The following is a 23,702-nucleotide window of genomic DNA, read 5'->3' as shown; positions in this document are numbered from 1 at the left end:
TAGATGGGATCCCTGTGATAGAGGACACCATCTTGAGGTCTGAACACTGAGTCTAACTGAACATCTGCATCACCCAGGGACTGGCAGATCTGGGTTGCAAATGGATCACCGGATATATAGCAGAGAATATCAGGCTACTGTCTATTGATCCATTGACAAAATTTGGATGCCAAAAGAACTGTGGAAGGAGGTTCTTTGACAGATTCAAGATGCTAGTCCTTCTGAGACAGTCCTTCTTTCCATTTCTGGATTCTGGGTGATAGGTTACTATAAAGTCACACCAGGCAAAGAAGGAGGACTAGGGGACCTGGCACTAATTGTGGTGATTACCCGTTTGGACATACTCCATGTTCTTATGGTCTGTAAAGATATGGACTGGAAACCAGGTTCCTTCCAGGTGATGAGGCCATTCCTTGAAAACCACTTTGATGGCTAACAGCTCTTTGTCCCAGATATCATTTCTCTCTGAGGGGTTAGTCTGGGAGTAAATGGTACAGGGTTGAAGTTGGCTGTGGGGGCCCACTTTTTGGGATAACACTGCACTGGTGGCAAAGTTTTACTGTTAACTTCCACCAGGTGTGGTTTAGTGGGATCTGGGTAGATAATTATGGATGCTGTGGTAAACTCCCTTTTTGGCTGATCGACAATGGATTGGGCTTCTGAGAACCAGATGAAACAGGCTGCTTTTTGCAGGAGAACAGTCATCAGGACAACCAAGCTAGAGAATCCCTTGATAAACCCCCAGTAAAAGCTGGCAAAGCCCAGAAATTGCTGTACCCCTTGTGCATCTTTTGGAGACACTCATTCATATATGGCCACTACTTTTTGTGGGTCTATTGCTAGTCTCTTCAGGGAGACTATACACCTAAGGAAACCAAGTCAAATTAACACTTCTCAAGCTTTACGTAAAGGCGATTTTGGTCGACTCTCCCTGCAACTTGACATACATGTTGATCATGAAGAACCAGATCCATGGGGAAAAAATGAGGGTATTGAGGTAAATCACAAATTGGTCTAGCATGTCCCTAAAGATGTCATTAAGAGTTGGAAAATGTTGGAGGCATTGTACAGGCTGAATGGCATAACCAAGTACTCAAAATATCATACCATGTGCAGAAGATGTTTTTTCATTTGTCTCCTTCTGGAATCTGAAGCAGGTTATAAGCTCCACGAAGGTCCAATTTAGTGAAGACCTTGATAGAGCAGAAGCTCTGAAATAGCTTATTGATAAGGTGTAAAATGTACCAATTCCAGGTAGCAACCCTGTTTAATGCCCAGTAATCCAGATGAGGATGGCAAGAGCCATCCTTCTAACCCAAAAAGAAAAGCAGAGCCCTGGCCAGAGATGTGGAGGGACATATGAATCCCTTTTGCAAGTTTTCTTGGAGATAGCTCTGGAAAGCCTGTAATTCAGGCACTGAGTGGAAATAGATATGTTCAAAAGGGACTTCTGCTGCAGGCTGGAGGTTGATGGGCATCCATAGTTAGTGAGGCAGTAAGATGACAGCTTTCTTTTTATCAAACAAGCTGGCAAAGTCTTGGTACTTGGCAATGCTGTTGGGGAAGCTGCGGGGGGTAGCCAAGAATCACTTCAGGCTAACCCCTTCTATCTCAAAATGCCCTTGGAGACAAAGACAGAGGATTCTGGGTCTGTGGTTGGATTTCAGGAGGTAAGACTACCAGACATATAGTGAACTAAAGCATACCATGCCAGTCTGCCAGTGGATATGTGTATCAAGGTCAATGAACCGGGGAATACTGAGGACAAATGGAGAATATGGTGCATGGATCAACGCAAACTGTCATGGACCAGGGTATGGGCAGTCAGCCTAGTGGTCAAAGCCATAAACCAAGAGTAAGAAACTGAGCATGGAAGAGGACAGGAGAAAGCCTGGAGTAAGGCTAAGAGCAAGGCAGACACGGGAGCAATTGCAGCTGTGGGTGTAAGCGTTGAATAGCTGCTGGCTTGGTTTGGCTGCTGGGTTAAAGAGCAGGCCTGGTGATGCCTCTTAGCCAGTCGGGGGTCTGGCCAATCAGGGTATCCAGCTATAGATCAACTATCTAGTCCCAGGTTCTGCTGCAGGCATTGATTCCTGACCATGTGAGGCATGTGACTGGATGCATCTTTAGCTGTTTGAACATTCTGTGAGCTTTATGTCCTATAATCTGGTTAGTTGAGTTAGACATATGTTGGGTGAGAATAAAGTGAATTTTACATTGTGCCAGATTTGTTAAGCCTGAAAGAGTAAACCTGTATTCCATTCTTGTATTTCTTCAGGGTGGAATGGAGTGATTTTTATTGTTTGTTTGTTTTGCTGATTGAATTCTATTTTAACAAACGTTTTCCAAGGAATTCTAAGAAAACCCATTGAATACTTCTAGTATTGTCTGTAGCATGCTAGGTCTTGCTTTAGAGGGAATCCATGTAGGTGGTTAGATTACATCTAATGTTGTCTGGTAGCTCTGGTCACTCAGTTCCCTGCAGGCATAGCAAGTACTCCACAAAACAGCTGTCTTGTGTGCACAAATAGACCATACCACCTTGTTTTGATTATTAAGTCTGGTAGAGGCAGCTGATGGAAGTTGTAATGCATTTGCAGTATTGGCTTAAGAATAGATGTTCTACGAATGTATTTTAACTCCTTCATTGCTCTCTTTGATATTATGTGAATGTCCATTTAACAGCAGACGTGTTCATTGTGGCAGAAATGGTTGAGTCAGATCACTCTATGGGATCACAGTTACAGCACTATGATCACATTGTGGATATCCTCCTAAATGGCAAGGTTAAGATCTGGATTTGTACTTCATGTCCCCAAAGCTCAAGATGTTTAGAGGAGGGATTGGGCATAGTCCATTACCCATATACATTAGGAGCCATAAGTAAAATTCAGATCTGGAGCCAGATTCAGATTTTGATATCCTTATCCCAAATTTGATGAGAGAAGAATAATTCCTGAAGAACAGATGAATCACTTCACTACAACTGCTGTCCCCAGTACACGGAACCCAGAGAAGGAAAGAGTCTCTTCTCTGGAGATTTTAGTTATATCTCAGATGTAACCCCTATATGTTCTCAAAGCAAGTAGATCCTTTGTTGAGAGTCATGGATGAATGAGAAATTACTAACATAGATTAGCACCTGGCTAAAATAGAGACCAAAACCCAGGAGAAGTAGCCAGTTTATAACAGGGACAGTGGGGCATGTTCAAGTTTGTTCTTAGAACCAGCTATCAACCTGTGATCTGGGAAAGAGGAGACATTTGCAGATGTCACAATCATTTAGGACAGTGAAGATGAAAGAATAGTGTGAGGAACCTTAGCGGGATCTTACAAAGTAAGGTGAATGGGCAGCATGATAATAAAAGTATGGTAATGCACTATAATGGGGCATTCACCTCTGGAGAGCTTCTCAGTGGTGGGGGTGTGGTATCAGTCCTTTTCTCACCCATGAGTCCTCCTGCAGGCTGTCAGCTCACCTTGTTGGGTTGTCAGTAACTTGGCCCTCCAGCCAAATCAAAAAAGTCTGAAGAGGCCTATGAATAAACAGACTATTTCCCCCTCACTAGGGTCTTCCACTCCAGCTCTGGACCCTTTTAAATTCAGTCCTGTCCCCTTTTGGGGGTTTATGCCAATTTACCTCAGGCATGCTTACTCCTCTGGGGTCCAGCTATGGATCCTATAAACAGCAGCCATGTACTGTTTCATTCAATTAGTTGCTAATTCTCTCTGGATCTATTCCTACCTGGCTCCTTTAGCTTCACCCTTATCCCAGATTAAGGTTCTTCGGTCCTCTCTCTCCCTGCAAATGCAGTTATGGAAAATGTATGCAGACAACAATCTCTGGCTATCCTTCAAGATCCTGTGGCCTGAGAGGAGTACCCTTCCTTGCTCCTCCGGTCCCAACCAGGCATTGAACTGCTAAAGCCAGGCAGTTCATTTTATCTGGGACAACAGATGGAGTTCATAGATCTAGGACAAAATTGTACAGAGATATGGAAGGGCTTTCTTATGAAGGGAGTGTGAAATGATTGGGATTGTTCAACTGAGAGACAAGTTGACATGAGAGGACATGATGGAGGTACATAAAACAATGAATGGTGCAAAGAAGGCAAATGGGCGCTCCTTTTCCTCCTTTCTCAAAATATAAGAATGGAGACCGTTCAGTGAAACTGAAAGGCAGCAAGGTTAAGATTGATGAAAGAGAAATATTTATTGAACACATAATTGATCTTTGGAATTCCTGGCTCAATATATCATTAAGGCCAAGAGGTTAATGGGGTTACAAAGAATTAAACATTATATGATTAGTAGGAACAGGTATGTCAAGGTTCCTTCCCCACTCTGAACTCTTGGGTACAGATGTGGGGACCCATATGAAAGACCCTCCTAAGCTTATTCTTACCAGTTTAGGTTAAAACTTCCCCAAGGCACAGATTTCTTTCTTCCTTGGGAACCAGCTTAGGTTAAAACCTGGTACCCTGCCACCACCAAGGAATTTAACAAAGAATTTGGGAAGAGACCACGTGGAGACAGCTTCCCTCAAAATATCCCCCCAAGCCCTTACACCCCCTTTCCTGGGGAGGCTTGAGAATAAACAAGATGAGCACAAACCAGCCTTGGATTTTTAAGACCCAAAACCCCAATCAGATTCTTAAAAATCAAAACTTTATTAGAAGAACAGAAAAAAGATAAGAGAACAACTCTGTAAGATCAGAATGTTTTGAATTTGACTGCCTATAAGATTATCTTCCATAGAGAATCCCTCTAGGCAAAACCTTAAGTTACAAAAAAAGACACAAAAACAGGAATACACATTTCCTCCAGCACAGCGAATTTACAAGCCAAAACAAAGAAAGCCTAATGCATTTTCTAGCTAAATTACTTACTTAGCCGGAGTTGGAGGGCTTGCATCCTTGATCTGTTCCCAGCAAAGGTATCACACAGACAGACAAAAGCCTTTTCCCCCACCCTCCAGATTTGAAAGTATCTTGTCCCCCCATTGGTCATTTTGGGTCAGGTGCCAGCCAGGTTACCTTAGTTTCTTAACCCTTTACAGGTGAAAGGATTTTGCCTCTAGCCAGGAGGGATTTTATAGCACTGTATATAGAAAGGTGGCTACCCTTCCCTTTATTTTTATGACCGGGTATATTAGGATAAAAATTTATGATGTATACAAACCCTTTTGTTGCAGGATTTAAAGAAACTTTCCCCAGCGGCAAGATATTCCATTACTGTCCACTAAGTGGTTTCTTGCACCTTCCCTGAAGCATGTTTTACTTGTCACTGTCAGAGACAAATACTGGCCGCTGGTCTGATTTGTTTGACAATTCCTATGTTAAATGCTAGTAATTTCTTAAATTGAAAAAGACTACAAATCTGGAAAGAAATGTAGACAACTAATCAATTCTTCTTTGGCATCTAGTGTTTGTCATTAATCAAATTTGACTTTAACAGACATTAGTCAAGAAATTCTGACTGTTTTCCACTTCTACTATTGATTTGTAGAACACCAAAACCTTCAGGCGAGTTCTCTTAAAAAAACAAAACAAAACAAAAAAACCCCCAAACCATAATCTACTGTGAAAGTACCATTTGCGATGTATTTGGATGCCATGCTAGGATAATGTACTTCACAAATCTACGTGTATACAAGAATTTATTTTATGCTGCCAAGGAATTGGGTTGATTGTGAGATTTGGAATAGGAAATCAATCCTTTGATCCTTAATTCACCAGTTTAAATTCTGCCCAGGCCAGTAGTGATGCCAAATCATTACCATCTGAGGGATATTTAGTTACTAGTGAGAAATGAATCAGTGGCCTCAACAAAGTTCCTAGATCCTGATTCACAAAACCACTAATGCATATGTTCAAGTACTGTTGATGTCAAAGGGATTCTAGCACAAGCTAAAAATTGAGAATGAGCTTCTGTATTTGTTTCAAGGGTGTAGTGGGTAAGGTAACATCACCGTTGTTGCTTGTCTCAGCACAGAGGATTACAGAGCAAGAGAATACATGGAGTCGGAATTATCCTTTGAGCCGTAGAGTTGGTGGACTGCAGAAGGGAGCAGAACGAGGTCACTCCCTAGTAGTCTGGAAACTCTTCTCAATAAATCACGGAAACAGAAAGGGGGAGAAGCTTTCCTGCTCTTTCTCCTCCCTGCCCCTACCCCAATAAGAGTCCAGTGTTAGTGTGGCTAGAAGGACAGAAGTAGAATGAAAGTGGTGGGGAGGTTGGGTTACAGACAGAGCTGAGTGAGGAACAGTATTTTTGAATCTGGATAGAACCAAAAACCTTGGAGATGGGCTCAAATTCTGGATCTTAGGATGGTTGTCAGCCAGTTGGACTCCTGAAACTTCTGTTGGAGGGGTGGTTATATAATCCTGACTTCAAAGATGGAACTGGTTAATTAGATAGTGGGGGACGCTTTTCTGTGGGAATCCGGATGGAGGAGAAGGGTGGTGTTGGTGTTACAAGAGTCAATGGATACTGACCCCTACTGTGAGACAGAGACACAACAGAACTTTCTGAGGTGTGTTGCAATGTTCTAACAGTGCTAAATATAGATTCCTCTAGTACTTTAAAATCAAACTTGTTGCTATTAGCAATTATCTTTCTGCTAATCCACTTGACTGTGCGTAGTAAGTGCTTGATGTGCATATTCCAACTGATGTACCCAAAAGAAGTGCCAAAATGTGCTTCTTGTGAGTTCACACATTTGAAATCCCAAGGCAAACAATTGCAATTGACTTTCTTATTACATTTTTTTACTCCATGTGTTGTGCAATGGCTCAATTAAAAGAAAAAGAAGCCAATTTTTTTTTCCATTTAATAAAAATAGACCTGTGCGAAGTTTGGACCAAGGGTGATCAGGAATGAATCAAGTGAAGTGTGGTGTATATGGAGCCTGTTTCCTCTGTTCCTCCTGCTTCACGCAAGGGGCAGGAACAATCTGGCCCCTACTGTATAGAATTAAGAAATTAATCTTTCCCAGTACTGCCAAGATTAATATAGGAACACTGAGCATCAGTGAACCAGCACCCAGCATTGACAGAGATGCATCATAGTGATGATGTTTTGATATGGATCTGGACATCACCAGGATTAAATTTTGGGATCTGGACATTTTCCAGATCCTACCACTAATAAAAAATCAGAATTTGGATTTAGATTCCATATCTAAAGCAGCAGAAATCTTAGAAGAACAACTGATTTCTGACAGTAACCTGCTTTTGCCCCTACCCTCACTACTCTCTGTGCACTCCTTGTGATGCATGGTGTATCTCAAAGCTGGTGCTGAAGCATTACAATGTCTGCATGAATTATCCCTGAGTCAAGTCCCTAATTTATGTGAGTCATAAAGATCACTGGTTTTATTCAGAATGTAACAATACACCTCTATCCAGGGTGCATTACATTATCTTTAAGTGATTGTAAATTACTTTTCAAGTGGAAAATCTAAACCAGTCAGAATATTCAGTAGCTGTTTCGTTGGTCTTCAGAATTAGATTGATTTGTGTATAGCAAGACTGGTGTGGTTACAGCTCTCTGCCCTTTCACTTAAGGTATAACATTTCTGATATCTGACTTACAAATGCACATCTACATATTAAGAGGAGTCCTCTGTACACATTTGAAAAACTCTGTGTTGACTGAGCAGAAACTGCTCCTCATTTATTTTCTGCTAACCCCTCCTCTCTCTGTGAGCTCTTGTGTTTAAAAGAGATACTATGAAGTAACTTTATTAGTGATCTGCTCTCTAACAGATATGTCTGTAGAAACTAGAGTGTAACACCTCCTTTTCTCTATATTTATACCTCAAGCCAGGTCTGCTGGTGGGGAGTGGGGAAAGGGGGCAATTGCCCAGGGGCCCGGGCAACATAAAAGGGCCCGGGAGCCCCAGCTGCTGCCATAGCAGTGGTGGCTGGGAACCCCAGGCCCTTTTAAATGGCCCGGGTGGGCCGCAGGGCTCTTAGCTCTGGGCCGTGCACTTGGGGGGGGGGGGGGCAGGCTGGCACGATTGGCCAGCGCGGTGAGTCCCATAAGTGATGGATTCGTCACTTCCACCCCAGGCCCTGCAACCCCCAGGGACTGCCCGGGCCCTGCGGCCCAGAATTGGTGTTAGTAGGCCTGCTTCAAACTGGCCTTTTAGGCCTTGAAAACCCACAATTTGCAGGGGCCCCTGATCTTCAGGATGTTTTAAGAATCAAGTCTTTCATTTTTAAACAAAGGTAGCTTTCTAGTCCTTTGTTTTTCAAAGATAGCTCCAAATTATACCTTTGTAAGGTTCTGTAAGCCAGGAACAGTACCACTCCACCACTGACAATGGTAAAGGGAGCCATTATGAGATATATACAAGCATAATGCTTCTAAGCATGGGGAGGGAGGGTGGGGGCGGAGTTCAAAAAGGAGCAGATGTTGCCTCATCTTCAAAACCTATTCCCCTCTGCTGGCCCTGTGTGGTAGGCACCATCCACTCTAGTAGATGTGCCAACAATGCTAACCTGCCACTCGCCCTTTGTGCTCCAGAGCACTCCTAACGAAATTATGGCTGCCTCTTGCAGATTGTGTGCATTGGTGTGGGAAAAGAGCCTCTTTGTACCCTCTCCCACTGAGTACACTCTCACATGGCCAGCCATAATTTAGCCTATAGCCTTCAAAGCAACTGCTTTTGGTGAAAGTTCATTATGGAGACCTTTCCAAAACAAATGATTGGTTATCTGTGATCCCTAAGCTTGGCCTCTTTCTCTGGGGCTCGCATCCACAAAGAAGGACAGAGACTTCCTGACTTACTGCCACCTGTACCCATCCAACCACCAGAGCTAGATTAACTCTCCTGTGGGCCCCGCGCTATTAGATTTTGTGGGGCCCCTGTATACAAGTCTTTTTCCTAATTTAAAACATAATTATCACAATTATGGCATCGAGGCTATTAATGCTATACTAAACTTGTCTTTAATTAACATGAAGCCATTCTGTGGTTACATTTCAGTCTTAAAACATGTAGAATTTAGTTAAGTTAATTCAAAATAGCCTGCTTCTTACCTTAGAACAGCTGTTATATTAGTTTCTTTCTGGGAGGGAGTTTGGCTGCAGGAGGGGACTCCAGGCTGGGGCAGAGAGTTGGGGTGCAGGAGAGGGTGAGGGGTGCATGCTCTGGGAGGAAGTTTGGTGTAGGAAAGGATTCTGAGCCAGTGCAGGAGGAGGTGCGGGGTCCGGGAGACAGTTTGGGTGCATGAGGGAGTGTGAGGTGCAGGCTCCGGCCGGGAGGTGCTTACCACAGGCGGCTCCCGGCCGTCAGTGCAGCAGGGCTCAGGCAGGCTGCCTGCCTGCCTGTCTGCCTCCATAGCCCCACGCCGCTCCCAGAAATGGCCCACTGCTGGCACGTCTCTGCGCGCCCCTGGGGCTGGGGGATGGACAGTATATCTCCATGCGCTGCCTGCGCCCACAAGCGCTGCCCCCACAGCTCCCATTGGTCAGTTCCCAGCCGGTTCTCCTGCAGCTTGAGGAGCCACCTCGCCCCCGACCCCCACCAGGGCCGCAGAGATGTGCCAGCAGCCAGCCGCTTCTGGGTGTGACATGGGGCCATGGCAGGCAGGCAGGCAGCCTGCCTGAGCCCTGCTGCGCTAGGGCCCCCTTATCCCGGTGCCCTGGGCTGCAGCCCCTAAAGCCCCTGCGCTAATCTGGGCCTGCCAACCACAAGCTGATCTTCAACCATAGTGGGAAGTTAACATGTATGGAACCATGTACACACAGCTGGGGTCCAATTCTCCTGCAGAAGATTGCTACCCCTCTTTATTTAAGTCAATTAGTGAAAGGAATAGGGGCATCTCACTATCCTTCTCCAAAAACCTAATGCTGGCTTTCCCCATATAAGTTGTGTCTTTTGCATTTAGCAAAAAATTGATTTTCTTTCTTTGTTTCTTTTAGAAGCAAATCAACATGAATAGGACTGCTTTTTTCTGAATTTGCATCATTGATGATTGCATCTGTTATGTCAGCATAGACAGAAATATTGTTAACTTGTACTATTCCACTAGCAGAGGGAGCACAGGGTAGCCTCTTTAAGTTGCAGAATAGAAGAGCTAAACCAAGGGTACAAAGACATTTACAAACATATCAAGGAAAAATAGTGATGCTTTAATAACTGAAATCAACTATGCTTCTAAAATGGCTGAGACACTGAAGTTTTCTCAATCTGCCTTTAACAAGAAAGAGATAGGCACCATTAAACCTCATCTACGCTTAAAAGGGTTTGCCAGTATAGACATAGGAGTACATACTGGCACACCCTAGAGAACTAGCAAAGTATAATTTAAACCAAGTTCATGAAAGGAATAATCTATACTGGCAAAAGGATTGATTTCCCCCCCCCCAGTATAACTGCATCTACACTAGGGGTTTTGATGAAATAACCGTGTTGGTTAGGGAGGTGATTCTCTTTCTCCCCGCCCCCCATCACTAGGATGGGTGTGTTCATAAAACTTTCTAGTGTAGACCAAACCTTACAAAATAATGAAAACCTTGTCGATAAATACTTTTACTAAGAGTCTGGAGGGTAAAGGCTGAATGGGTTGTGCAACTACTGTATCTGGAGGGTGGAAACATCAAGGAGGGAGAAGGGATTTGATGATGATGAGCATCCTGTAATTAAATGCATTGAGATAAAAGTGAGCAAAGGAAAATACAAGCTGCATATAAAGAAAGTATTTGCCGTGAAATCTTGGAATTTCTTCTTTGTAATAGAGTCCTCAGAGGGCCAGTTTGCCTAGTGGGCATTGCACCCAGTTTCTAGTCACTTGCATCCCAGGCAAAGGATGGTGGGGGAGGTATGTCTGCCACTTACCCTGGGCATCACAATCTGTAGCCTTGCTTTCAGCCAGGCATGGGAGGGGGACTTGGACCCTCCCTCTACACTGAGTCCTGGCCCAGGGTCCTGTTAGGGAGCCATACCAACACAGTCCTCTCCACTGAAACTCCTAATCCAGTACTTCGGGCCACTCCCTACTTACACTCTCCTTGGTTCCCTATAGTCCAAACAATAAGCCAGTTCTCAAAGGGGGGTTGGAGAAGGCACTGTCTGTGGGCCTTACCAGCAATGTGTTCCATCCCAGGTTCAACCTTCTGCCTAACTTCCAGAAGGGCTTGTCTTCTTGTCACACCAACCTCAACTAGTCTGGGTTTCTTGAGCTCCTTTTAACCTGCTCCTCCAGCTGGAGCATGCTGCAGGCCCAGGGGGGTGGCACTTCCTGGACCTTGTATTGCCCTTTAACTCCTTCAGGCCCAGTCTGGTGTTTGTACATGCCATCACAGTCTTCCTCTCTAGGACCCGGTGAATAATATGTCAGAGGACCACACATGCCATGTAGGCTTAATGCTTTCATTAACTGAACTCTAGAAGTCTGTTAACATCTTGTGTGTTAGACCAACTTCCTGCAGAAATGGGGTTCTCAGTCTACCATATAAAAGTCTTAAAGGGACAGTTCATAACAACCCTTCTGCTTTCCATAACCATTGGATAATAAACATACCTCCCTAATTTTATCTTCATACAAAATACTATTGCAGTGCAGTTCTTCAATGTCTGTTTTCTTACCATGTTCTTATTCAAAATAATGCTTTCCCACTAATGTATGTGTAAGGGGATGGTTGCCCCCTTACTAACATTCAGTGGCGGTGTTTTAGTTGCTAGCTCCCAGTATTCAAAGGGGAAGGGTTGATGCGGAATCAGGACCCTGAGACTGACAGTCCCCAGGAACAAAGGGGAGAGGCCAGTGCTCCAGGTCAGCCTGAATGACAGGGCGAGCAGGCTAATCAGGGAGTCAGGAGGCCAGGGAGGTCCCATCCTCCGTGTGAGCTGGAATTGCCTGGGTCAGACAGAGTGGGGCTGAGCTGAGCTGGGGAGCAGAGCTGTGCCAGATCCAGAGGGACCAGAAAAGCAGCCCAGAGAGAGCAGACCCTGTCCTGGGAGCAGAGCTGCAGCCCCAAAGCCAGAGACACAGCCCAGAGAGAGCAGACTTGACCTGGGAGGAGAGCTGCAGCGGCCAGAGAAGCAGCCCAGGGAGCTGGAGGCAGAGCAGCAGCCGTGCTGAGGTAGAGTGGAGCTGGAGCTAAGACAGAGTGGAGCTGGAGCTGGGGCTGGAGCAGTCCGGAGTCGGGTGTCGTGAGCAGCTGAGGAGAGCGAGAGGGGACCCTGGGCGGTGGGCCCAGCACAGGGAGATGCCTCAGCCAGGAGGCTCTGCAGGCCAGACTCGAAGGGGGGTTGGTAACCCCGACAGGGCGGAGGCAACGCTGGGAAGAAGGGCCCTGCCACCTAGAGCCTATGGCCACCACCAGAGCGAGTGTCCAACCCACAGCATCCCTGCAGTACAGCCAGGGCCTGAGAAGGAGGCCTGGGACTTTCAAGGAACAGACTGTGAACTGCCCTGACATTCCAGAGACACTGTTTGTGATGTTCCCTGGCACAGAGCGGGGTGATGTGTTTCCTTTAACCTTTCCCATTTCCCCTAATTCTTTTTAAAATTAATAGTTGATTAAATAACTTGCATTTGCTTCAAATTGTATGTAATAATCAGTGGGTCAGAGAAGTGCCCAGTGCGGAGAAAGTACCCCAGAGTGGGGACACCCTAGTCCCTGTCCTAGGTGACCCCAGCAGGGTTGGTGGTCGAGCACCCCAGGAATCCTGGGCCCAGCCTTGTTGGGGTTACGAGGACTCTGCCAGACAGGAGAGTGGAAGGGGAGTCCTCAAGGGCAGGGAGGCCACTGGGTAAAGGAAGTGGGAGCGAGGACTCAGATCCTTTTGCTAGCCCACTTCACTGGGATAGTGCAGAAGCCAAGAAAGTTCCCCACAATAGCCGGACTATTCCCCCATTTACATATGCAATATCTAGAAATCTTCAGTTTGTAAGGAGATTTGCTTTTCAAACATTTCTAATGGGCTACTATTGAATGTTTGAAACAACAACAGATTTACATAAAACCATATATAGTTGTTAGGGGACTTATTCCTTCGCCCACTTACTTCCCTGGTCCTTATCGCACGAACAGAGAGCAACAATACCCGAAGTCCAAAGGTGCAAACAATTTGATGTTTATTGGGGTGAACTTCCAGCAAGCATCATTCCAGTTTCCTTCCTTAGTGTCCCCCTTCCCAGCTCTGACACCACAGAGGCTTACCTGTGTCCCTGTTCCCATTTCCCCCTTTAGCTAAACATGATTCCAGTTTCCCCACCCCTGTTCCCATTTCCCACACACCCACCCACTTCCTGATTGATTGAAGTCAATGTAGTAAAACTTGAGTTCTGCTTAGCTGTACTTTAACCAATCATTTTCCTGAAATTTAACTAACCAATCCTAACATATTGTAACATGATTATGTAACCAATTATATCCCACCTCCTTAATTAGTTTACACCCAGCAAAATTAATTATACAGCAGACAGAAACAATCACAGAACCAGACAGAGAGAGATTATACAGACAAACAATAGGGAAATGGGGACTACAGTGATAGAACAAACACAGAAATGAGGATTTCACATCCCAGCTATTGATAAGTGAGTTCTTGCCAGACAGGATGCTATCAAACTAAAAAGAAAAGGAGTACTAGTGACACCTTAGAGACTAACAAATTTATTTGAGCATAAGCTTTCGTGAGCTACAGCTCACTTCATCGGATGTATTCAGTGGAAAATACAGTGAGGAGATTTATATATACACAGAACATGAAAAAATGGGTGTTATCATACGCACTGTAAGGAGACTGATCACTTAAAATGAGCTATTACCAGCAGGAGAGCTGGGGGGAGAAAACCTTTTGTAGTGATAATCAAGGTGGGCCATTTCCAGCAGTTAACAGGAACTTCGGAGTACATCTTCTAGGGACTTCCCTTTCTCTGGAGGTGATAGGCACTATCAGGACAGGATTGTATTCCTAACAGCCCAATAGCACCTTATTTCAGTGTGACTAGTTTAGAATGTGAGGAGGTGACCGGTCGCTTCCCAGCTTATGGCTGCCTCTGCTGCCTTGCAAAGGCCTTAGCCTAAGAACAGGGCCTCAGACTGTCACAGTAAGAGAAGGATCTTCAACTGGCAGACAGTGATTTTGATTCTTTCTTTTATACCTTTATAATTAGCCAAGTGATAAGAATACACCTAAATTCTTAGAGTATAGGCCTTTACAGACAGGCCTGAATATCTATATCCTAACAATAGTCAGCATCTTTTTTATACTTCCATAAAGAATTTGTTTCAGAGTAACAGCCGTGTTAGTCTGTATTCGCAAAAAGAAAAGGAGTACTTGTGGCACCTTAGAGACTAACCAGTTTATTTGAGCATAAGCTTTCGTGAGCTGTAGCTCACGAAAGCTTATGCTCAAATAAACTGGTTAGTCTCTAAGGTGCCACAAGTACTCCTTTTCTTTTTATAAAGAATTTGCTTCTTTTCTTGTCTGGTATCCCTGAATAACCTGGAACGAAAGGCAGGATGCATTTACCTTCACAATTTTGCCTCGTCTCTATAATATTGTCAGTGAATATCCACAGTTCCTGCAACTGACATTTTATTTCCCCTATATTTACCAGCAGATCTTCAATTGCACTCTGAGTGTCTGTATGTTTTCACATCTTTAGTCTTCCCTTTTATAAATCCATTATGTGCCGCCTTTCAGTCTCTTCCAAGCACACTTTTCAGCGTGCAGCTGCTTGACATCTTAACTTGGCTTTGTTGCAGCATCTTCCAATGTATTCACTTTAGCTTCCAGTGGTTGCTGGGGTTTTTCCCTCAAGAATCACTTTTTGTTCATTTCTCTAAAAAGCATAAGCACATTCCTGGCAATGCTGCTGTTACAGTTTGAGAGCTCTCATTTGCTTCTAATTCAGGAAAGTGTAGTTCTGGGAGGCCATTAGCTAGTGTTTTCCCATTATGTATATGTGTTCAGTTTCCTCTAAATCAGTACTGTCTTCTCTGATAACCATTGCCTGACCAACCTGAACTTCTTGTACCTGTCTATCTGCTTATCTTGTCCACAGTGGAAGTCTTTATTCCTGATTTGGGGTTGAACTGTGTTATTTGTGAAAGACATTGTGTCATGAAGTGTTTTCTCTTGCACATGTATGATATTTCTTTCCAAATGCTGGCAAAACTGTGTAACCTTCTAAGTGGGATCCACAACTTGTGTCTTCTGAAAAGTGTTTTGAAATCGAGTCTGTCTCTGTGAGACTCATCCTCTTGGGACTATAGGTTTGTTTGCTGCTAGAACCCAGGTGGTACATATGTTTGCCATTGTCTGTGCTTGGACTGTTCTGAAATTCTACCACTTCCCGTAGCTCATTCAATGTGCTAACCTGTGTCCTGTGTAAGTTCTGATTTACTAAGTGCTTCCTCTGAGAAGCTTGGCTGACAATGTTATACAGTTTGCATCTTGATTTCACAATATAAGACAGCAAACCCACATTTGAGTTCAGCTGGCACGACCTTACGTAAAGATGGTCAGAGTCCCACCTGATCTTGTCATGCTTGTCTAAAGAGAAATGTTTCATGTACCACCTTCTGTTTGGAGAAAATTGGTCAGTTATAATGCTAAGGTCTATTTAGAGGTATCTCTGCCAGGCCCTCTGATGGGCAATAAATTTTAACCATCCTTTAGTTTGACAATAAAGCAGTTGGGACTTCCTAGTTCAAGTATAGAGAACAGATTTTTGAATCTGTTTTTCCTTTTCTACCATCACAGAGCTCCATCTTCATGGTTATTAAACGCTGAGAATTCTCTCTACTTTCACTCTATATCTTACCATAGGCTTAGAACTATCAATTTTTCACAAATCATGCCATTTTATACAGCTCAGCAGATTTCTAGTTACTAGCATTAGCTGATACAGATTTTCTTGCAGTTTGGGTCTTTCACTTGCATTTACCCAAAGAAACCGACTGTAAAGTCAAAAGTGCTTTAGTTGCAGTGAAGCCAATTGCTATGTATAAAATTTCACAAAGAAAATGTTTGAGCTTAATGTAGAAATATGGATTAAATCGCCCATGAGTATTTAAAGCTGAAACATATAATTGCAAGATAGAAGGCATTGGAGATACCTGAGAACATTTTTTCTACTCCCCTCATTTTTAATACAAAAATAATAAAACCCCCAATAAAATTGAACTGTATCTCGTTAGCTTCCACCCTAACGTGTGGTTTTGTAGGGCAACCTCATTTTTATATTTGGGAATCAAATGTTTAACCGTCTCTCGCTCCTTATTAGCTAATCTCAGATATTTTTAGTTGTGGTGAAATTGAGGTGAATAGTTAATGAATTATTAATCAGTTTCAGTTTAACTGTAGTGATCTCGCTCTCTCTATCCCACCCTTCTTCACAGGAAACTGCATGTAACTAAAGACACCCTGACGCTTTTACCAGACAATTTGGAAACATGCATCTATTCCAATTCTCCCAGGTGGGAATTTCAACTTTTCTCTCTATTGACTTATGGGGGCTGCGTATTAAATTCAGTTTAATGGATTTATTTTGGCCCTTGTGGTATTAAAAATATAAAGCATGGTATATTCAGAGTTAAAATATTATAATAATAATACATAGGAAATCTGGATATTGTCAATAATAAAAATATACAAAAATACCACACACAGCAATTGGAACAAATGTAGACCTAGGAGATTGGCAATACCTCTTATGATGATAATACAGTATTCAGAAATAATGGTTTATAACAGAACAGTATTGCCATTGCAGTTACTGTAGAATATTGTAGTGTACTTTTGTAAACCAGGCAGGCAATAAATCAAAAAAGATAATGTGAAAAACTGAGACTAATATAAGAAGAGATGATCAGGCATAAGTACATAGGATATAATTTTTACAGTTTGATTCTTTAGGGTGCATCTGAATGGCAAAGAGGATGCATATTTTGGATGGGTAAAATTCTAAAAAAATCCCCAATCTAAACACACTTTGTATGCAGGATGGCAGTATGTTGTACAGTACTCATTGGGGTCTGCTTGCCACTCTATCTGCCTCCTGTGTCAATAACAAATAGACTGCTGAATTAGCTTTTGTTTGTACCTGTCAGCACAATTGGTGAGTCACTCCAGGGGAAAGGGCTGGTCTTGTGAAATTATAGGTGGCCTATCTACTGCATTTACATAGGCTAGTTCTTGAAGCAACATGTGCTATTCTAGTTCTTAATCTGCAGTGACTTTTTCTCACTGTTGTACATTCACTGAATGTGAAGAGATTGTGGAATAACCAGAAGGTCTGACACACTCAATTTGCCAGTAGCCATGTCCTCCTTGTCCCAGCTCAGGAATTCACACTTGGAACTGCATCACTGCTGACCTGTGCTGGGACTCTCAAAAATCTACTTCTTATGATGAAGTACAGTATCTGTCACTGCACAAAACCTAGATGTTTCCATAGCCATTGTACCCATGCAGGATGCCTGCTAAGGTTATACAGACAGCTGCCATTTCTGCCTATCCAAGTTCCTGCAGTGAATTAAGCCTTAAAGTAAGGGGAAGAATTAAAGGATGGACTATACGGAGGGCAGAAAGGAAGATAGATCAAGACTGCAAAATTCTACTTTCTCGCTTTTTCCTAGCAAGTATTTATTTTGTTTGTTTGATGTGAGGCAAATTACCCTTAGTTTTTTCATTGGTATAAATCATCTTGGTAAAAATGGTGCTAGTAAATTCTGTGCATGTGCTGATAAAATTTCAATGCTGAATGATTGTCTCTTTCACTGACAGAAGTTGGTCCAACAACAGATATTACCTCACCAACCTTGTCTCTCTGAGATGATATATAACAGAGAGAGGTAGCTGACTCATTAAGGTGTAAGGGGGAACAGAGAAAGGAGGGATAGAGAGTAATCAAAAAAGAAGTGGAACTAAAAAACTCTGAATCAAAAATGTATGGCATATAAGAACATAGGATCATAAATATTGCTATATTTCATCACATCAGTGGTCCAACCAGTACTGTATCCTCCCTGACGATATCCAGTACCAAATGTTTCTGAGGAAGATACAAGAAAACCCACTAATGAGAAATTATGGACTAATCTACCCATAGGGAAAGTGCTTCAGGTTAGAGAGAAAATGTGGGCCTTTTCCAAAGCCTATGTTAATCAATAGGAACTTTTCCATTTACTTCAGTGGACTTTGCATCAGGCCCTTAGGGAGAAATGAAGTAGTAGAGAGGTGTAAAATGGGAAGGAAAGAAGAAGAAAGAAAGGGAGTCTGACAAGATCTGTGGATGAATAAAGAATGTAATAAAAATAGCAAGACAATACAAAAACGAGTCCTACAATAAGAGGGAAAGAAGCAGGATGGTACTATTCTACCAAGATTAGTATGACACTGTTAAAAGTGACATTGTTTAGAAAAAATACATGCTCACAGTAGATTCGGTCACCCAGATCAGTTTTATTTGTAATAATTTAGTTACTTCCCGATAGGTAGCCAACACCTGTATGTGGGTAATGTCAATTATTTTCCATCCTGAACACTAATTAGGCACTTGAACATCTCGTTAACTGGATTACCAGGTCATAGGGAAAGCTCTTCTCTCTAGATAACACACATTGTTTCTTAAGCTGTTTAATATGAGCACTGAAATATATGTTCAGTTAACTGTATGATTTCAGGTTATCCACCAAAACTGGTAACTTGGAAGACATTAAATTCTGAGTTTTTTCATAACTATGTATCTGTAATGGCAAAAACAAAACAACAACAACAAAAACCCTTTAATGGCCTTTTACTCAATATATGCATGATCAATTCAGTATGACCTCTGAGGGGGTGGGGAAGGCTGGACTATGTAGTAGTTTGGTAATTATTCATTAGACAACAATTTATGTTTACAGATAATTTTTAGTGAGAGATAAGGGCATACATATGGATATAAGAATATATTTCTTTGGCCTGATGTTGAAAGATGTTGAGCCCATTCAACTTCCATTGGAATTAATGGGAATCATCTCATAAGAGTGCTCAGCACTTTGCAGGATCTTGCTCACAGAGCTCCCTATATACTTAATAGAGCATATATTTTTCAGAAAGTCTTTTTACATGCTATTTCAGATGCCCAAGTTTTTTCAGCTGCATAGAATTTAGGGACAAAAATTTGCATGCAAAAAGTTGCCTGTATACTCTGTATTTGAAAGCAGAGATCTGAGACTTAGAAATCAATCTCCCTGGCTTTCATGTGCGCCTTGTGCACAGAGAGCTGAGTTTGGGGGCATGCAAAAACTTAGTCACAATGTCAGAGGCTGCTTTTTAAAATTTGACCCAATATAGAGTCGGAAAGTTCCCTTTTCTCAGTATTATATTATTTTATCTCCAGTTTATATTTGAGCTCAATCTTTGACCTCCTTTCCTACTTGTTAAAATTTTAAAAGGCTATTTTAACAAGGCATCCTTAGGTCAGTCAGAGAAGTTCCCTTCATATTAGTATTATACATGCCAGGAGAATGTGAAAGAACTACTAATGCGCCAATCAATTAGTGTTGTCATCTGCCAATCTTTTATCCAGGAAATTTCTTTCCCCTAAAAGCTGGGGGCCAATTTAATGTCCAAGCTGGGTATTTGCAGATTGGATATGATGATGGTGGAGTACAGAAGTAATAAAAGCACATCAAAGAAAATGCAGCTGTGACAGCTAAGTGTATGCTCCTAACAAGTGCACTTTGATGTGCTTTGATAAACTGCCCACCTGTAGCGGCAGTGCTAGGGAGTCACAGACAGGAGGAAGTGGATGCTATATACAATAATGGAGCAGCACAAACATACGTGTAGATATTTCAGCAAAAGCGTTTATCACATTTTACATGTACAAATCAAATTCTGTAGCACACACAGCATTAGAATGAGCTATGTCCCAAAAACATGAAAATAGAAGGCCAAATGCAGGAACTAGTATGAACACTCGAAACTATTTTATCTTGCTTTATTTTTTAAATAGGTTCACATTAGCCTATTTCCTAGGTTCCTTGTCAGTATTAGAATACCTTCCAAGTTCCTAGCTGGCATGTGCTTTTTAACCTTTTATAATAATCCAATGGCATCAGTATCTGAGAAGGTGAAGGCAAAGAAAGAAGAAAAGCTTCTACCCATCTCATATATGTCAAGGTCTTCTTGCTCATTAGACAGCTGAGTCATGGATTAACTTTCAGAATAAAAGAGTGATTTATTTGGAGCTACTATAGTCCCTGAGGTGCGCTCGTCTTTCTCTCTTCCTTTTTCTCTGCTTGTCTTTATCTAGGGCTGCTGGACAGCAGGCTCTGTAATTTGAATGTCCATCAGCAGTAGAGGATTTGATCATTAGGTTGTGAATCTTTAACTCTCCCAATTTCAACAAGTATTCTGTTGAAGAATAATGACATTTATAAATCGGATAGGATTTTTCAGCCATACTATAAGGAGGTTATTGTATTTTTACTGCTTAAAAATGTATTTTAACTGAGGGTTGTTATTACTGGGGTAGTGAGCAAAGGTGAAAGGGGGGTGAATGCAATAAAAGTTTTTGTGATAAAACGTATTTCATTATTTATGAGATAAGGGAATCTCACCCATTTACAATTCTGACACTTTTACATTTTTTTAACCAAAAACGTGCACTTCACTTTTTCTTACCTTGGCAAAATGACCATGCATTGTGCCACTCTGGATCATGGAAATAAGTCAGTTTACTGCTAGTCAGCTTGAATTTATTCTGTATTATGGTGGCATTGGTAGAAACTGCATAGTTAAGTCTGTTTCAGCAGAGCTAGGTCAACTATTTATTATCAGTAATATTCATTTTGAATCTATTTTTGATTAGTCAGTCCATTGCAAATCAATCCTGATTTTCATCAAATGTATTTGCTATTTGAAAATATTAACTGAATATTTCATCTAAACAGCGTTCAAGCTATATAGATAGTTCATGGATGTCCATTCTGACTGTCCATTATTCACTTTGGGTGAGATGTTTAAAAGTGCTCTGGATTGGCCTAACTCTGCTCACACTGAAGTTAATGGGAGTTTTACCACAGACTTCAGTAGAAGCAGAGGTAGACCTATAATGAATGCTTTTGAAAATTCCACCCGATAATTCCTGCTGTGTATTTAGTCACTTATATCACATGACATTGGTTCTGCTCCCTGATTGGACAACTGAAAAAAAATTAATAGGTAAATGGTGAATAATGAATGAAAAAACTGCAAAGGTTAAATAATGCATTTCTAGTCAGAATTTTGGGACCGATATAGACAGTAGTGAGACTTTGAAGCTCGGTGATTTATTTATTGGTGCTCTGGAAGCCTAAAGTAGTCTTTATGTGGACATAAAATACATTTAGACAATACCCTTCATGTTATTAGAGTAGAATAAAGGGGCCATAGCATAACTGAGAATCAGGCCCGATGGTCTTCCATCTTTGGAATCTCATTTGTAATCTAAATTGCAAGATATGAACAAAAGGATTTAAGAGCATTTTGATATCATGGATGAAGAATATTCTGGTTCCTTATCAGACACTGTAGCATTGACAATTATTCAGCTTTCCAAAACCCAAAATGGACCACAGGTGAATGGAATAAGAAATGTGAGATTTTCATCACCTATATATAGAAAATGAACAGAGGATCTATCCCTTTGCTGCTATAGCAATATAAAACAGACTTAAACAGTTCAAATGGCCAACTTTTGATTACCCTAATATAGGAGGATCCTCCAGACGTGTAGAACTGGCAAAGCCTGTCACACCCTGACTAGTGTATTGCTGAGTTCTAGTGATTCCCAGCTGCCAGATTAGTCCCTTGGTAGTTGCTACAGGTGGGTACAAATTAGAGCTCTAAATCATTAAGCGGAATGAACTGCCCCTCGCCATTCCTAAAATCAGAGTGGTGTACACTCAGCCATCTTCAACCCTCCTTACCCCAACATCACTTTGCCCAGATGCAAAGATGCATTACTTCTGTATGCTTGTTAAAATGTGGCCTGGAAAATGTGTGTTGGTGGCATGGGAATCAGGGTGATAATTTGACACACTTTATGTGCCTGTGTCTTAATAGTAGATATTTTCGCTCTAAAGTAATAGAATTAGCACAGCATTATAAATTACCAGTTGAGTCAGAAATATAATTGCTACATCATTTTTCAATATTTGGGACTACAAATTGTTTTAAAAATGGATTGCATGTGCCCTTGGTTATGCAAAAAGATTGATTCTTAGAAGGCGCAAAAGACTGTTTTGTCACACTTTTAAAAAAATTGGTATGTTGCCATTACAGAAATTGCTTTATAGGGACAGGAATAATGACAAATTTGAAGAATACTATGTGATATGGAAAATGTGTTTTATGTCCCAAGCAAAACCAGATGTGAGAGTAAGACTCATATGATTGCTAGGGAGGTTTTATCGGGGAGAGGTAGTTCAGGAGGACTGTATTTTCTAAGAATTTGGTTATTTTGTTGCTTGTCCACATTTTTTTTCTTTATCATTTTTTAAAATCAATAAAGAAATTTCTAATGAAGAAAGAAGTTTGAACAAGCCTATTTTATTCTTCTCTAGCACATGCACAGCTTATAGATGAAGTACATTCAGTGTTAATGATACCTCTGCTTCCAAATGTTCAACATTCATCCCCTCTTTTCATCTTTTTGTTAAAACATTCATTGTTACAAACCTAAGGTTTCTGGGCTTCCAGTTGCCCTCACTCACTCTATAATAAACTTTGACTCATTTGATACCTCTCAAACGTTGCCTGGTTTCATGGACAAAGCTGCAAGAAGGAAGTGTACTCAAATATTTCAAATTAGGGGATTATGCAGAAAAAAAAATGTACCTTCAGGCTTTTCTACATCTCCACAGCCCAGACCAGGATTATTGATGCATAATTGCTGTAGCTCTGCCAGAATGGATCAATTGCTGATAATTCCAAATGGTTCCATGAGATACTGAAAAAAATCTAAGTTCCAAATTAACAATGGAGACCTTTGCTTTGACTTTGGCTATTATAACCCCAACAGATTTTTTTATGTCAATCAACTTGGTAAAAGCACACCTACACATCAGCCAATGCCATTGCCAATTCTTGAGGTTCACATACGATGATCTACACCTCTAGTACATTTTCCCTTTGAACTATTTTCTTAAGTAACAGAATTAACACAAGCTTTGGTTCTCAGATCACACATCACTCACATATACCTGTTCCTGGACAACAAGCTCATCAGACTCTTCCTGTTTAGAAAAGTTAAATCAGAAACATACAGAGCCTAAGCACGTCTTTGGGAACAGGGGTTTATTGTGAGCCTAAAGAAAAGAGATCCTTCATCCATAAGTCATCACTCACATGGGCGCACAAATAAACATTACTCAGGCTGGAGTCTATCCAACACCAGAAAGAATGATGCATCTTATCCTTTCTGGTGTTGGATAGACTCCAGCCTGATAGCAGGATCAGATTCTGTTACACAGGGATAACACCATTACTTCAATTCCATATGAAGGAACTGCAGAGCTTTTCCCCTCTAATCACCCACTGGATCAAGTGAACAAATTTAGCCCTGCAGACACTAGATTATAACTAGACAAATGTTTATAGTGTAAACCTTTTAATACATAGATTACTTTCTACCTACAGTTTCCCTATGGAATTATGATGCAAGCTGTAACGTTTGGTGGAGTACTGCCCTTCTCCC

At 41.7% G+C, this 23,702-nt stretch overlaps 1 protein-coding gene across 1 annotated transcript in view; it reads left to right on the top strand.

Moving 5' to 3' along the window:
• LOC141981853 (uncharacterized) overlaps positions 1–436 on the top strand; it is a 39,687-nt gene extending 39,251 nt beyond the window's left edge. Inside the window, exon 3 of the mRNA XM_074943487.1 lies at positions 264–436. Within this exon, the coding sequence (XP_074799588.1) occupies positions 264–436 (173 nt within the window). The remainder of the gene's footprint in view (positions 1–263) is intronic.
• The last annotated feature ends 23,266 nt before the right edge of the window (positions 437–23,702 follow it).

The sequence above is a fragment of the Natator depressus genome, chromosome 2 (assembly GCF_965152275.1).
Source record: "Natator depressus isolate rNatDep1 chromosome 2, rNatDep2.hap1, whole genome shotgun sequence".
In the NCBI taxonomy this organism is placed as follows: domain Eukaryota; kingdom Metazoa; phylum Chordata; order Testudines; family Cheloniidae; genus Natator; species Natator depressus.
Note: the sequence above shows the minus strand (reverse complement) of the source record. Positions and strands in the feature narration are given on the sequence as shown.